General features: G+C 35.6%; 1 protein-coding gene across 1 annotated transcript in view; it reads left to right on the top strand.

Annotated features, from left to right (window-relative positions):
• Positions 1 to 16,561, top strand: part of TYR (tyrosinase) — a 95,489-nt gene that overhangs the window by 40,109 nt on the left and 38,819 nt on the right. The window contains exon 3 of the mRNA XM_026015193.2: positions 3,821 to 3,968. Within this exon, the coding sequence (XP_025870978.1) occupies positions 3,821 to 3,968 (148 nt within the window). The remainder of the gene's footprint in view (positions 1 to 3,820; positions 3,969 to 16,561) is intronic.

The raw sequence follows: 16,561 nt of genomic DNA on the forward strand, positions 1-16,561 counted from the left end.
GAAATGTATCTTTTCTATTCCCAGGCTCTATAGAATGGTCTAAGTGAAAGGCTGAGACATATTTTACATTTGATTTTCTTTTAAATACAATGATGTGAGTCTCTGTCTCTGTGAGAAATCAAAGCAAAAGATTTGGTCCCTACTTCTAAGGCATTTCTAGTCTGAAGAAACAAGATTGCACAGTTTATTTAAAAAAGTTAATATAATAAGATTATCTATATTAATAATCTAGTACCTATCACAAAGAAGTTGGATATTTGTTCAACCTGTATCTTTGAACTATTTCTGAGCATGTATCACAATAGTCTGACAAACTCTTATGTGCTTCTTACTCAGATATCCCTTCTTAATAACTTTGGAGGCTTTCCCAGATGCAGCATCTGGCAAATTAGCCAAAGAAGTGAGTAAAGAAATACTAAGCCTTGCTGAGAACACTGTTAGAAATGCAATCCTACTTTCTAAGATCAGCCTAACAATGGATGAGGGCAAGCAACAGGCAGGTTCTGTAGAGCAATGGAGTTAGGAAGAGGTGAGGCGTCTGGTGTTGAAATGGGTCCTGATGGTGGGTAGTGTGGCAAAAGAGACATTTCTACCATGGGAGTACTTCATATTCTTGGCTAGTATCTCTCATAAGTACCCATTGATCAAATGCAAAGAGCCGATAGAAATGATAGGTACTACTTAGGAAGCATCCATTTTGTGTCAGATTCTGTGCTATTTGCTTCACACGTGCTATCAAAATTATTCCTCATCAGAATCCAGATGGGCATTGATTATCTCCTCTCTTACCAAGGAAGAAGCCAAAACTCAAAAAAGAGAGCTATCTCTACAAAAGCCATACATTTGGTAACAGAATTGAAAACCCAGTTTGCAGAGCTCTAAAAAATCTTTTCTCTATAGCAGTGTCTTCAAACTGAGATAGCCACACTACTGCAGATTCACTAAGACTTTCTACAGGATACATGGTACAGAACATGTTAAGGAAATTTATTTCCAGGTCCTCCTCCCAAGTATATTTTTCTAAAATGAATCTTGAATGGGAAGGTTCCTGAAGGTTCTCCTTTTCCTCTGCATCTTACCCAATATTTTCTACTTTTCAGGAGAAAAGCCTTTCTCTCATATACCCTAAATCCATTGTCAACAGCACATTCTCAGAGGGGGGTAAAACCTCACAGGTGCCAAACAAGTAGAGCATTCAAAATATTGTGCCAGTGTCACTATAGGGCATGACTTTAATGACTAGGTGGCAAATATCTTGAGTCATGTGGTTTGTAAATAAATTCATAATTTATAAGATTGCTTTCATTAAAGAATTCTTGACTGAGTTGTCAGCTGACAAATCACATTATTTTGATTCTGGATCAGTGAGTCATTTTTTTGCACGTAACTAAAAGAGAGTTCAAATAATTAAGGGAAATTGCTATAAAAAATCTCTTATTCCCATGTAGTTATTTTTAAGAACAAAGTTTCCTCAGGACTCAGATTTAGTTTTTGAAATTAAGAAAAGAATTTATGTGAAACTTTATCCTTTGCAGCAATAAATAATATTAATCTATGGATAACTAATTTTTAATTAATGATCTTTCACCAATATTATTAAGAAACAAACTTTCAATAAAATTTTACTCTTTTATATTTACTATTTTGTAAAACATTTTAATATATTTGTGTGATTTTATAAGTTGCTTATGGCTAAGATGTTTAGTGATAAATTAACCCAGATTAATGTTTACATGGAATTTTTAAAAAGTAATTTTAATTTTTGTATATATTTTCATTGCAGAAAAGCTTTTTTTTATCAAGCAAACTTGTATAATACTTAATTATGTTTCTGTGGGAAAGTAGAATAAAAATATGAGATGAAGTCAAAAAAGGTAATCTCACAAAATTTCATACAATATTAGAGATGACAGTGAATAAGGTGGATACATTTTTTAAAACATTGTATTAAATGTTTAGTTTTACATGTATACTATTTTCAATATCCTTGAAGTTATAGCCTCTGAAAATATTTACAATTATGATTAAAATAATCTGGATCTACTTAAAAACATATGAGAATATATAAACAATGTGATTTTAAAACTTTCATTTGGTGCCATCAAGGATAAAAGCTTAAAGACCATTGCTGTACAGAAGTCTGTCTCCATGATATGGGATTTATTGCCATATAGAAAAGTCAGTAAAACAATGCATTCAAGAGCCTGAACTCTAGAATAAAACAAGCTGTGTCCCCACCTTAATTTCTCTTATTTATTTTTAAATCTAACACAAGTTACTTGACTTTCTGAACCTCTTTTTTTTTTCAAATTGGTGTAATGGAGATGATAAAGGTACTTAATTTGTTGGATCACTCTAAAGGGTATATAAAATTAATCATGTCAAGCTCATAGAAAAATATCTGCATACAGTAAAGGCCAAGTATATACAATCATACAAGTTTCATAGACAAAAGGGAAGGGAAGTGCATGTTCTTAGGCTATGCACCCAGTGGGAGCAGAACTTAGCCTAGTCTCCAAGAATGAGTGGAAAAAGCTCAAAAGGAGGGGAAAAAATTCACTAGCTGAGGGGTAGAAATCTAGTGAGTCACAATGGTGAAGTGACACAAATCATCAAATGTAGCAGTCAAGAGCTGCATCTTTAAAAACAAACAGATTGACAACAAAATAATCCTAGTTGCATAAAATTAGCTAGACCCCCCCCCGCCCAAATCATAGTGCCTTCACTGTGTGTATCCTACCTTTAATATTATTATCATCTTCCAGTTTCTGTTTGATATTTCTAAATTCTAAAATTTCATAATATGCCCTTGGCCATATTCCCCCAACTAGGTTGCTACTTATAATTTAATTTTGATAAATGGACTTCTTTGTCTGGTTCTGAATCTGAATTCTACCTGTTTTATGTTTTGCCTCAATGGACTGAACTGATATCTTCCTCTTCATCTTCCTCTTCCCAGGGACTGTGTGAAAGAGAATGCAAAATAATAAGAGCTCAGGTTTTGAAGCTTAATTGAACAAAGTTAAAATCCCAACTCTACAATGCTCTGTGTCACTTAGGGAAACTTAACTTCTCTTGGCCTCAGTTTTATCTACTTTCCAAGAGAGATAATAATTTTTAATTGATAGAGTTGCTGAAAAGGTTGGAGGACATATGTCACCAAAAGCATTAGGCACAATTAATATTCAGAAAATAATGGCTCATATTATCATTATTCTCCCACTATTAGTATTCCTGATGCAATAAAAGGAACCATTTAATGGAGTTCTGATTAGTTTTGAAATGAATAATTGGCAAAATCACATTCTGATCTGATGTCTGCCAGACTTTGATATGGGAGGTCACAAATTATATGTTTTCTTTGGAACCAAAAACCAAAATTAAAAGTAACCACCAGAACTGGAAAGCAAGGAGACACATACAGGCTGGAAAGATCTGCTCTAAGTGCTATTAAAGACTGAAGTAAGAGTGACCATGCTGATTATTATAAAAAGGTCTTATTACTTTTCAGCATCTAAAGGAGAAATAATAGGCAGAAGCAACAGGAGGGAATATGATTGGCTCCACCTATTCCACCTGCTTAATCAGTCCACTGTACCCAGATTAACATCTTTCAATTCCACCAAGATTTATCAAATGCTCAGTGGGCATACAAAATATAAGGAATCTCAATACAGAATGAATTTTATTATATTATAGATTTTTATTACTTTGAATTAAGCACTCAAGTGTAGTTGCAAACCAAATGAGATAATCACTGAGATTTTCAATTATTAGTACAAACTGATTTTTTTCTTTTCAATTTTCTTTCTACCAACAGGATTTGCTAGTCCACTTACTGGGATAGCAGATGCCTCTCAAAGCAGTATGCACAATGCCTTGCATATCTATATGAATGGAACAATGTCTCAGGTACCGGGATCTGCCAATGATCCCATTTTTCTTCTTCACCATGCATTCGTTGACAGGTTGGTTGACACTTTTCCAAAAATTACGTGCTTACTTGTGTTAAATGTAGTGGGACTTTATTACAGAAAAACTAAGAAATTAGCTTTTTCTATTGTCTCTGATCAAGTTCTCCCAGAAAAAGACCTGAAATTAAGGATTTGAAAGTAATTGTTTTATTTAAGTGTTTTATTATAGAGAAACCAGTAAGAAAATGGGGGAAGGCAGGATAAGAAGGGGAAAAAAGCCAAATAAGAGTGCAGTTTCAGTCAGATTTTGGTAGAGTGAATTATACCTGGGTTTGTCTTGCCTTAAGACAAGGGAGCTAAGTTTTTTCATTACCATATCAAATAGTCATTGGCTATAGGTTGCCCTGAGCAACCGGTGCTAGCCCATTCCAGACAGGCTTCAAGGCTCCCGTGCCTAAGGGCAGTTTTCTGAAGGTTGCAGGACCATGTGGCTGGGAGTAAATTTAGCTTGTAGAATCAGAGTGGTGGGCACACAGAGCAGGCACAGGGAATCTAAGGCCATCTGGGCAGGGCACAAATCTTCTACATCTCTCTTCGAAGTATTTTCTTTCTCTTTGGCAATGTTATTATTATTTCTTCTTTTCCAATCTCAGACTCTCACATAGAAGCAGATATAGTCTTTGATCTCAACCACTTGCCTGAGCATTATATGATTAGGTCTCCAGACATGATGCACTATGGCCCAGCTATCTTGTTTAATGTGATTTAATTCTCCTGGAGCCTTTTTCACCCTTATTAATGCTACATGTGTAATGCCTTATCCATAAAGAATTTAGACTTAATAATAGATGATGATAGCAAAAAAGAAAGTACCTGGAAGAAGGTCAGCTGTCTGTTTCTGGAATTCTTCAAGAAGAGAGGAAGAAGTAAAGCACTGAATCATAACAGATGAACGTAGGACTTTTTTTGATCCCCTCTCAGGTAATTTTTTCCAATGAAAAAAGGACATAGATTCATACCTGCCATTAAGATAATAGTTTCCTTCTCTGTGGTAAATATAACAAGTTCTATTTTTCCTGTCTTAAAGATAAAGAAACTGACCCTGAAAATTAGTTGGTTTACTCATAGTATCACCATTTCTAACTCACTCATTTTCCCCAGGAATATGGATATAACATCAGATAAAAAAAGCAACCATGAGCCTGGAAGGTTATTAGGCAGGTTGTTATTGTCTGCAGGGCAACTCTAATATTATAGGAATTAAGTGACAGCCCAAGTTAGTTTTATTCAGAAATCAGTTTTTTTAAAAGTGTATAAGCACCAAAATTATAATATTAATATGACATCTTAACTACCTGTACCTGTATACAAAGGAGGGAGCAGGAGGCTTAGAAGAACGTCTTACCAGAAAAAATAGATTGAATTCTTTTTATGAAGTCATCTTTACATCATATTGTCCTTGTGATTTTTTGGCATTTTTTTGATCTTTAGTGCCCCAGGAACTTTAAAGAAGTCCAGATTTCCTAGACACCTTGATGCCCTAGGCAAGAAATCAGCAAACTATGGCTATAGGCCCAATCTGTCTCCTGCCTTATTCTTAAACAGGATTAGTTGGAACATAGCCACAATCATTCATTTATATATTGTCTATGACTTGCTTTTGCACGCTTTACAAAGGCAGAGTTATGACTGAAGCCATTTGGCCCACAAAGTGGAAAATATTTAGTTTCTGGCTCTTTATAGAAGTTTGCTGACCCCTGCCAAAGCAGAATTCCATATTTATATACCAGAAAAGAAAAAAAAAAGTTGATCTCAAGCTAGCTTGCCTATATCTGTATTTACAGAGAATACTATAATTGAAATCAGTGTCTGGAGGCATGTTTGTTTAGCAGAGATAAAAACCATTATGTAGATGTATGTCTTTTAGGCCACTCTTGAAAATTAAAATTTTCTGCCCTCTTAGAATTCTCTGCTAATCCTATCTTACTATTAGATATCTGTATGATCATTAAAATAACTTAAAAATAATAAGCAAATGGCAAGGTAGTTTCTCACTCAGCCCACAGAGCCAAGCTGATGAAGATTCTGCGGATGGAGAGGAAGGAAAAAGAACCATTATGAAGGATAGAGACCCTTGGATCTATTTCCTCTCAAGTGTCTTCTCAATCAGAATCACTACCACTCAAGTATTCATAAATATATTTATTGAGTACCCACTGCGTGCTGAGTATATTTACCTAAATATTCCACATTCCCTCCTGCCTCCATGCATGGCTTATTCCATTCTCCAAACCTGGAACATATTTTCCTTTACTTATATAATTTTTATGCAGTCTATAGGACTCATTTCAACTTTTACCTCCTCCATGAAGTCTATCCAGACCATGCCTGTCTGTAACCATCTCTTCCATCCAGAAGTGTGCTGGAGCCAACACACATTGGCTAGCAAGATCTAATATGGACATCTTTTCTCAACTTTGCCTTAGTGACCTGAAACTGTAGTTTGAAATTAGCCATGGTGGGCCTGAAAAAGCATAGTCTAGTGGGAAATATAAACAAGTAAACAATGATAGAACATTAGGGCTTATGCACAATCATGGAAGACATTCTTAGAAAGCTACATAAAAAATGATGATGTAAGAGCCGAGTCCTGAGGCACAGCAGGCCTACAAGACAAGAATGAATGTTCAAGGATCAGGAGCACAACTCCTGTCTCCTTGAGACCAGTCACAAATGAGGAGTATGAACTGAAGAAGGAAATGCAAGTTTGGCATTCAAAACAAGAAAATAAGTCCCAAGGCTGATAGGAAGATAAGCTCAAGAGATTCCAGCAGCCACACAGTCTGTCATCAAAATGTGCCAATGTTGGGAAAAGAAAGATGTAAGCTAATTCCAATTCTCTCTACCACTTAAAAAAAAATCATAGAATGGATTTAATATAACAATTTTAAAAGACAATATACATTTAATTTTTACTAGGTTTGAGGCAACTTTCAAAACTGTTCACAAGTTCTATTTCATTCAGTTCACACCAAGTCTATAATGTAGGTTCTAGGATTATTCTATTTTTAGTTTTAAAAAAAGAGTTGGAGATTATATAGCTTTTAAAGGACAGAGTTGAGAGTTAAACAATGTAATTTTACTACAGAACTAGGTTCTTAACCTCTATGGGCAGTTCCCTGTGGATTTGAAATATAAGTGTCTTTCTGATTGCTCTTACATTGAAGAAAAAACATTTCCATTAAAAATTAATTCATTCAAAAAATTAATTCATTCAAATATATTTAAAATTTTTACTATATTCTTTAAATTTTTACTATATTCCATATACCATGCCAGATACCATACCTATTTTATTTGTTGAGATGAATACAAAGCCCTGACCTCAGGTGCTTATAGTCTTTCAAAAAAGAAAAAAAAATAACAATGTGGTACAGCCTATAAAAGGAGTATAGGGGTATATGAATCCAGAGAAGAAAAGGTTAACTCTGCCTTGAAAATTAAGTGCTTTCTAGAAAAACCTATCCTTCAATTTATTCATAAAGATGAGAAAAATTAGAGATATGATAAGGAAAGTAAGGAAGTATATGTCATGCTTAGGGAACAAAATTGGTAAATCATAAGATAGAGGAAATCATGTTGAAGAAATTTTATTTTGCCAGCCAAGAGAATAGGTTCCCATAAGTAGTAGCAAGATTTGTATCAGATTTGAGGGCCCTGACATGTTCTTGGCTTCTTTGAAAGACTTCCTTTAAAGACTATATTGAAATGTTTTAGCTTTTATTTTTGTTTTCTTATAAATATTTTTTAAAAAGCAATATAAGGAGATTAAGGGAAATTACCTAAAATCCATCCTGCAATTTAGAAAATTCAGAAAAGTAAAGAAAGGAAAAAATTAACAAGAGAATCCTTACTCCACCATTCCAATATACACTAAAGAATTGTATTTGCACATAATTCTGTACTTTTTTTCCTAGTTAATAATCTCTGATATATTTCCACATCTGTACATGTAGAACTATTCCTTTCCTTTTGGAAGCTTTATAGAATTTCATTGTGTATCAAGAGAATGAGAATATAAGTCACAGACTAGGAGAAAATAATTGCAAAACACATACCTGATAAAGGACTCAATCTAAAATATAAAAAGAACTCTTAATATTCAACAATAAGAAGATAATCCAATTAAAAAGTGGATCAAAGTCCTTAATAGATGCCTCACCAGAAAAGATATACAATGGCAAGAAAGCATATGAAAAGATTCTCCAAATCATATATCATCAGGGAAATGCAAATTAAAACAACGAGATATATACCTATTAGGATGACCGAAATCTGGAACACTGACACCACTAAACACTGATAAGGATGGAGACGGACAGGAGCTCTCAATCATTGCTTGTGGAAATGCAAAATGATATGACTACTTTAGAAAATAATTTGGCAGCTTTTTATGAAACTAAACCTACTCTTACCATATGATCCAGCAATTATGTTCCTTGTTATTTACCCAGAGGCGCTGAAAACATATGTCCATGCAAATATCTGCACGTGGAAGCTTATATCAACCTTATTCATCATTGCCAAAACATGGAGCTAATCAAAATGTCCTTCAGTAGGTGAATGGATAAATAAACTGTGCTGCATCCAGACAATGGAATTCAGAGATAAAAAAGAAATGAGCTATCAAACCATAAAAAGACATGGAGGACACTTAAATATATACTATTAAGTAAAATAAACCAATCTGAAGAAGTTACGTGTTATAGAATTCCAACTATATGACGTTCTGGAAAAGGCAAAACTATGAAGGCAAAACCACTGGAATGATCAGTGGTTGCCAGAGATGAGAACAGGGTCAGATGGATAAGCAAAGCGCAGAGGACTTTTATGGCAGTGAAAAAACTCTCTATGATATTATAATGATCAATATAGGTCATGATACATTTTTCTAAACCCAGAGGATGTATACTACCAAGAGTAAACCCGTAGGTAAGCTTTGGACTCTGGGAGGTAATGATGTGCCAGTGTAGGGTCATCAGTTGTACCAAATGTATCATTCCGGCAGAGGATGGCATGTGTCAGGGCAGATGGTAGATGGGAAATCTCTGTATCTTCCTTTCAATTTTGTGTGAACCTAAAACTTCTCTGAAGAAAATGATAAGACTATGGGTTAGTTAAGATTTTAAATAACTGAAATTATAACACTGAACTCTTGCTGCCTAATATCAGGTAAAGCACCATTAGGACTCATAAAATGAAAGATATCATGGACAGTGAGGGCATTGATGAATCTCTAGGAACTTCCCGTAGAGCATACAATTTCTAAAAGACTAATATTAATGTCATTTACTTATACAAATTTAACCTAAGGAAGGCTGAGTATCTCTTCTTCTTTGAGAATTCTTCTTATGTAACTCATCAACAGTAACTAATAAATAAACCTATTTGTTTCTGTCTCTTTTTTCATAAGATGAAAGAACAAAGCTTTGTGGCTTTTCCAGGAGCCCTCTAAGATATCACAAAGAGAGTTTTAAGTGCAAAAGATATTCTAAAAGATTGATTTAACTTTTTCTATACTTAGGACCTGATGTGGGCAAGACAGGAATTAAAGAAATTATCAGAGGAGAATTGAACATTTGCTTAAGATAGAATTATAGGTGCCCGAGAAACAATATTTGGTTATGTATTTAATCAAAGTGTCAATAAGACATTTTAAAATAAGTAAAAGAAGGTAACATGATTATAAAGTATCTTTGTTCCTTTGCAAGTGAGAAAAGAGAAATTTTGTTCTTATTTTCTTTCTTAAATACTAAGGAATATAATAAAGTCAACATAAAGTAGAGGAAATTATTCTAGTTAGATACAAAATTTCTTCTATCCAGAAAGTAAAGAGTAATCCTTTATATTGTAGGCAAAGGCAATAAGCAATAAACTAAAGAAGTAAAGCCATCAAAATTGAGACATTTGCTAAGGTTTCTAACAAATTTTCAAACTTAGGTATTCTAAATCAGGTCAAATAAAATTTACTTTCCAAATTTGCCTTTCATTAGCTCCTTCATATTATGGAACAAACTGACACTTTAAGACAGAGTTTAAGGGCTCCACAGGTCAGCACTAACTTCTTTATGATATTAAAGATGTCATTAATGTGCAATGTGTTCATAGTTGCTATCTTTAAATGAATCCATGTGTACAAAAAATTCCATTGTATGGATGCACTTTAATTTAGTAATCAATCACTTATTAACAGGCATTTTGATTGTTTCCCTCTCTCCTTTGCTAAACAATGTGTGTGTATATATATATATATGTGTGTGTACCATATATATAATTTTGAACTTTGGTGAGTATATCTAAAGAACAAATTCTCAATATTAGAAGTGAAAGGGAAGAGGTTAAATACATTTAAAATTTGTAGGCATTTCTAAATTGCCTTTCAAAAATGATTGTGCCAACCATATTCCCACAAGTAGAGAATGAAAGTATTTCCTCCACTCTGCACCCTCACCTGCACAAGATGTCATTAGCCTTATTAACTTTGCTACTCTGAAAAGTAGAAAAATATCCATTTTAATGTCTCTATTTCCTATACATATTATAGATTTTTTCCCCTGAAATCTATTGACATTTATTGCTATTTTATGTTGGGGTTTTTGTTTTTTTTTGTTTTGTTTTGTTTTTGTTTTACCTTTTAATACTAAATTGTATAGGTTTTTCATAATATTGTTAAAAGTTAGCTCTTTTGTAATAAACATTACAAATATTTTCTGCATTTTAAAATTATATTTTAAGTTTTAATAATATGTTTCTCACTTCAGAAGTTAATTGTTTTTATATGTCCTTTTTTATGCAATCTTTTGTTTGTGGCATCAATGTTTTTACCTTCTTGTTCCTCAGTATTCTTATCTGTAAAAAGAATGGATTGCCGTAAAAAAGCTCCAAGGTCCTTTTTGGACTTTACAATATTCTGGAAATTCTTTTTTAGAACTGACAATAGGATGCATTAGAACTATTACAGGACTTACATGGTTTTCTTAGTGACAGTTTAATCATGCTTTTTAGATATGATTAATAGGTAACTGACAAGTCCAATTTGTAGGGTTTTTTTTTTTCCTCTGACATTTAGAATAAGGTCTGACAAGGGATCCTAGCTATTCTCAGGTTTGTAAAAAACAAAACAAAACAAAAACAACAACAACAACAACAAAAACCTTTCTGGCTAAAAGAGAGGGCTGAGGAGTGATTACCCTAAAAGAAAGACTAGGTTAGGTGTTATTTATTCTTTTTCTCTAAGAAGACCAGATTTGGGGCATGCTAAAAATAGAGGGATTTGAAACTTTAAACCAATCTAACACTACAACACCCACCAAGCAAAGCCTATGTTTAAATAATAGAATTAATAAATTTTATGCTTATAGTTTCTTCAGGAAGGAAGACAAGCATTGATGCTGGATGGTGTGCTAAGGATAAATGTCAGGGCAATAGAAAAGGAGCTTTAGAAATACTTCCCTTTCCTTGACACCTAATCACTCAAGGACTCACATGGACAAAACCAGCACACCTCTGCAAGCATGCACTCATTCATCTGTTAATTCAATAATAAATACCTTCTTTGTTTTGTGTGCTATATGAGGCAATGGAGATGGAGCAGTCTCTAAATACTGTTCCTCTCCGTCTCATGCCTCTCAGTTTCAGATGTGTAAATAAGTAAGTAACACACACAAAAAATTTAACTTCTTTAGTAATAGTGGTTTAAAAGTCTAGGGTATGTGAAAGAGCAGAGAGAAGAGCACCAGAATGTAAGGACCGCAAGAGCTGTCCCCTTCAACGCCTAGATCTGTAGCACCTGAACAATGACCGAAACAGCGTGGCTATTCAATGAACAGTTGTTAGAGTCTCTTGTTCAGAATACTCTTATGACTGGTGGCTTAATGAAGAATGAGTAGGATTTCGACTTGAGAATTTTGTAGTAAAAACATTCAGTTCATAGGGATCAAAACAAGAAAAGCACAGAAGCATGAGGTTAAAAAAAACCCTAGGAAATAGAAGTTAAGACACAGCAAGATGCTAAAAACACACTGTGCTCACTATATACCAAATACTAAGTGCATCCCATGGCTTGACTTGTTTAATGTTTTGGGCAATCCTACCAGTTAATGCTATTATCATCCTTAGCTTGGGGATGACTAGACTGAAGCATAGAGAGGTAAAGTCATCTGTCAGGATATTAACCCATGTTCTTAACCTGTACTATATACTTCTTGATAAAGAATTTAGAGTTAGCAGAAGAAATGTATATATAGAGAAAGAATATACTCTTCCCTCAGCAGAGGAGCAGGGACTGCCAGAAGAAGTGGCTATTTTGAGTACTAGCAGAGCAACATGGTTAGTGCAGCAGGAGAGGATTCCAAGAAACAAGTCAGTAAAAAAAAAAAAAAAAAAGCAAGCTCAAACTGAAGGAGATTGGGGAGCAGTGGGGTGCAGGGGGTGTGAGGGAGAACGAGACAGGGCCAAAAATGGAGTGGGGAGGTTTGCCATTTAGAGTACTCGGCAGCTTAAGCCAGCAATTTTCACTCATTCTTAAACAGTCCTCTGATGTGGGTGGGGCTCCTCTCAATCACCCTGACCTGGCAGGCCGGGATTCAGGAGCTATGGAAGGGGGGAAGGTGGAGATGGAGAAGGCAGGTCCCGCAACCACCCTCTAGGAGCTCATAGTCTAGTTCCTAGATTCTAAGTGTGGAAGAGAAGTGCCCTAGTGGCAGAACCATGATACCTGCAGTCAGAGGCCTATGAGCATGTCCTGTGATATTTGTGTGACCTTGGGAAGGTTGCTAAACCTCTCCCAGCCTTATTTTCCTCTTATAAAATGGCAGTAATAATACTACCTTTCTCACAGGAGTATCAATTTATACTTTCAAAACTATAACACATTATACAACAACTAGTTGTTGTAGAGGGAATAGAGTATAAGGGACTTTTAAAAAGCATATAAGCGGGGATCCCTGGGTGGCGCAGCAGTTTGGCGCCTGCCTTTGGCCTAGGGCGCGATCCTGGAGACCCGGGATCGAATCCCACATCGGGCTCCTGGTGCATGGAGCCTGCTTCTCCCTCTGCCTATGTCTCTGCCTCTCTCTCTCTCTGTGACTATCATAAATAAATAAAATTTTAAAAAAAAGTAATAAAAAAATAAAAAGCATATAAGCTTTTGCTATTTAAAAGGTTTTTATTTTATTCACTATTTTGTTATTTATTTTGTTTTTTTTATTCACTATTTTCCATGGATTCCTCAGTATTGATAACGCCTCTTCAGTTCTCCTATAGCCTGTCTCTTGAGTGCATGGGAATACCAGCCAGGTACAAACGTGAAGCAGAACATTCCAGGGATGGCAAGGCTGTCTCACAATGCAGCTACAGATTAATTACATCCTTTGGAGAGACTTGTTGGCTGTATTTGCTGCTGAGGCTTCCCCTCTACTCTACTCCCCAAGCATCCCCTGGGCCATCCTGCAACGAAGGCTGCCCTCATCCACATGCCCATAAGCAAGTGCCTTGCCAACTTGGCAGCCTAGAAATAGTCCAGGCAGAAGGCAGGTCCCTGGAGCTTTAGGAATGAACAGCAGATTGCTTGCCTGCTGGTGATTGCAAGGCTGAAGCTTGCTCAGAAAGGCAGAAATCCCAGGGCTATAGAAGGAGGTGAGTTCAGAAGCCAGAGAAATGTCTTAAAGTCTGCTCTAGGAATCAGATGGGATGACAGAGGAGGACCTGGCTGTTTCTTGGTATTTTTTCATATTGTTGGATTGTAACCAGCTTTAAAAATGTTCCCTGTTTGTTTTCTAAAGCAGAAGAGTTCATTCCCTGGAACAAGGAGTGATTATAACATCATAGCTATACTTACTCATATTCCCATGGCTGATTTTTGTTGTTGTTATTGTTCAACTGAGCTCTTATATCAGCCAGTTTTGGTTAGAGCAATTGTAGGCTTGGCTATGTCTCCCAATAAATCTTGAGTTTCTTGAAGACAGGGTCTATGTATTAATCATCTCCAGCATCCAGCACAGAGTCCATCATGTCCAACCATGTGTTGGTCTGTGCCAACATAGACCCTGGCACGTAGGACACATTCATTAAATACTTATTTGACAAAGGTGTTGTATGATAATTCTAAGTGAGGCAGCCATCTGCTGTGCTATCAGTAACATTTTGTGGTGGAGTAAAATATTAATCTAAGGGAACTGAATTGCACCTATTAGCTGATGAAGAAGCCGCATACTATAATAACCTAAAGAATATTCCTCCTACAATTTGGGACATCTCACAACTCTTTGTCGAATTAATTTGCTTTAGTACTAGGGGAATTAAATTGCTTAAAGTATTGGTAACTGAAAAATCCAAAATGAAAGAGGATAAAGAAATATGAGTTGTCATCATTTTTGATGAATTTTTAAATCTGAAAGAGAATGCCAAGATCATTCCAAACCCCTTGTTTTACAAATAAGGAAACTGGAGACCAGAGATGGTACCCTGCTCAAGGACACAGTTCTCTGCAAAGTTGAGAACAGAATTTTTTAACATGACAGGGGGATATTTAACCAGGGAAGGCAGAAGCCTCGTGACTATAGGAAGGTCCTCACCATAATTATTTAGAGAGCCAAAGGTCAGAATGGCTGAAATAGCACCAAATATTAGGTCCAAGGGATGAGCAGGGCTATAAAATAAGTCAAAAGGCCAGAAATCAAGAGACAAGGAGGCAATAAATCATGTGATGAAGATCACAGATTTTAGCATAGACATGCCAAATCCCAACACTGCTGCATCTAGCTCCATGATTCCTGGCAAGCTGCTTGTTCTCTCCTAAGCTTTCCCTACTTCAGTCATAAAATTCTGCTAATATTAGTAGTTAACTAAAGTTGTAGCTTTGATAATTAAATATGATATTTTAAAAATGCATATGAAAGTTCTTAGAGCACAATTGCAAGACGGACAAGGTCCTGGCCATTAAAATGCTTGCATTCTAGAATGGGAAACCACAAGTAAACCAAGAAATAGAGAAGTGAACACAAAATTCAATTAAGCACTGTAATATGATATAAAATATGTATTTTATAAATAATTACTCGGAAATTTTCAATTTAGGTAGGCTGGCTTCTCTGAGGAAATGAGCTGTAACTTGACACTGGGCTTGTGAGGAATCAGCCAGAAAATTCTTTCAGGAAAATGTTTAAGGAAGTGAGAAGAACAAATTCAAAGTGCCCATGGCAGGAAAGAGCTTTGTTTGTCTCAGGGAAACCAGCAAAGCAAAAGATGGTATTTACCATCTTGCATCCATATGGAACATGGTACAAGATGAGGTTAAAGAGATCAGCAAAGTCCTAAGAACAGTGAAAATATTTTAAATGATTTTATCAGGGTACTGAAATAATTTTAAGATGATTGACATTTTCAAAAGTTATCTGACTACTGTGACAAAGGGACATGAATTACCCTATTGCACTAATGCAAACGAGAGACAATAGTGATTTCAACCAGAAGGGTGATGGCAGAGCTTTTGTGAATGAGATAGAGCCCACACGTATTTCAGAGGTAAAACCAACAGGATGTGTCGCTAGATTGGGTGATATTATAAATATTGCTAATGCCAAAAAGAAGAAAAAAAGGTGAAATCAAGGACTATTCTTAGGATTAGGAGCATTAGAGAAGACAAATGGGCCATTACTGAAGTAGAAAAGTCTAAGCACGTAATAAATTTAGTAAAGAAAACTGAAAACTGAATCAAGAGTTCTCTCTCTGTAAGTTAGGGTCCTTTTTTGATATGATGATGAGATATTGAAGAGAGGCTGCCAAGTAGTCTGTTGGATAGTCTGTTGGATCTTGGAGTATGGAACTCAAAAGAAAGAAAAGGGTTGGAGGCACATATTTGGTCATCTTTAGCCTAGAGACATAATTTCACATCATAGGAGTGGAGGAGGTCACCCAGGCTCTTAGAATAAACAAAGAAGAAAAGCCACAGTCTGGCAAATCCTATTGAAAAGGTGAGTGGATACAGCTGAGTCAGCAAGGAAAGATGAGAATCACTGGCCAATGGGGGAGGAGAAAAAACAAGGATAATAAGTCACAAAAGCCATGTAGGCAGAAAATGAGGAAGTGAAAAAATGTATTAAGTCCTCTTAAGAGATTCATACAGTGGGGAAAGAAAACCTATCAGGTCTGAAAATATGGGAGTAGTTGTGTCTCTGACAGTAACAGTTAAGTAGAATGGGACCATCAGGAGCCAGATTAAGTGGTTTCTAAACAGCTCTTGAAAGTTTTTGACAAGAAAAGGAGCAGAGAGACAGGAAGCAGGAAAGGGGATATAGGATAAAAGGAGAAATTGAAACTTCTCATTTCTTTTAAAAGAGAGAGAATATTAAAGAATGTTTGTATGGTACTGAGAATGAAAAACTACGGAAGAAGAGACATGTTAGTGAGAGGGAAAACCTGCCAGAGAAAGGTTCTTGAGATTTGAGGCCCAAAGCCCATTGGGGAGGTGGGCCTTCACAATTACTGGGGATGGGTCTTCCTTTATGCCTGAAAAGACACAGAAAATAGGATGTGGATGCATGCGTATTTGTAAACTTGGTGTTGGAAAAGGTGGGGTCTTCTGATTC

This window comes from Vulpes vulpes, chromosome 11, assembly GCF_048418805.1.
Source record: "Vulpes vulpes isolate BD-2025 chromosome 11, VulVul3, whole genome shotgun sequence".
NCBI classification, from domain to species: Eukaryota; Metazoa; Chordata; class Mammalia; order Carnivora; family Canidae; genus Vulpes; species Vulpes vulpes.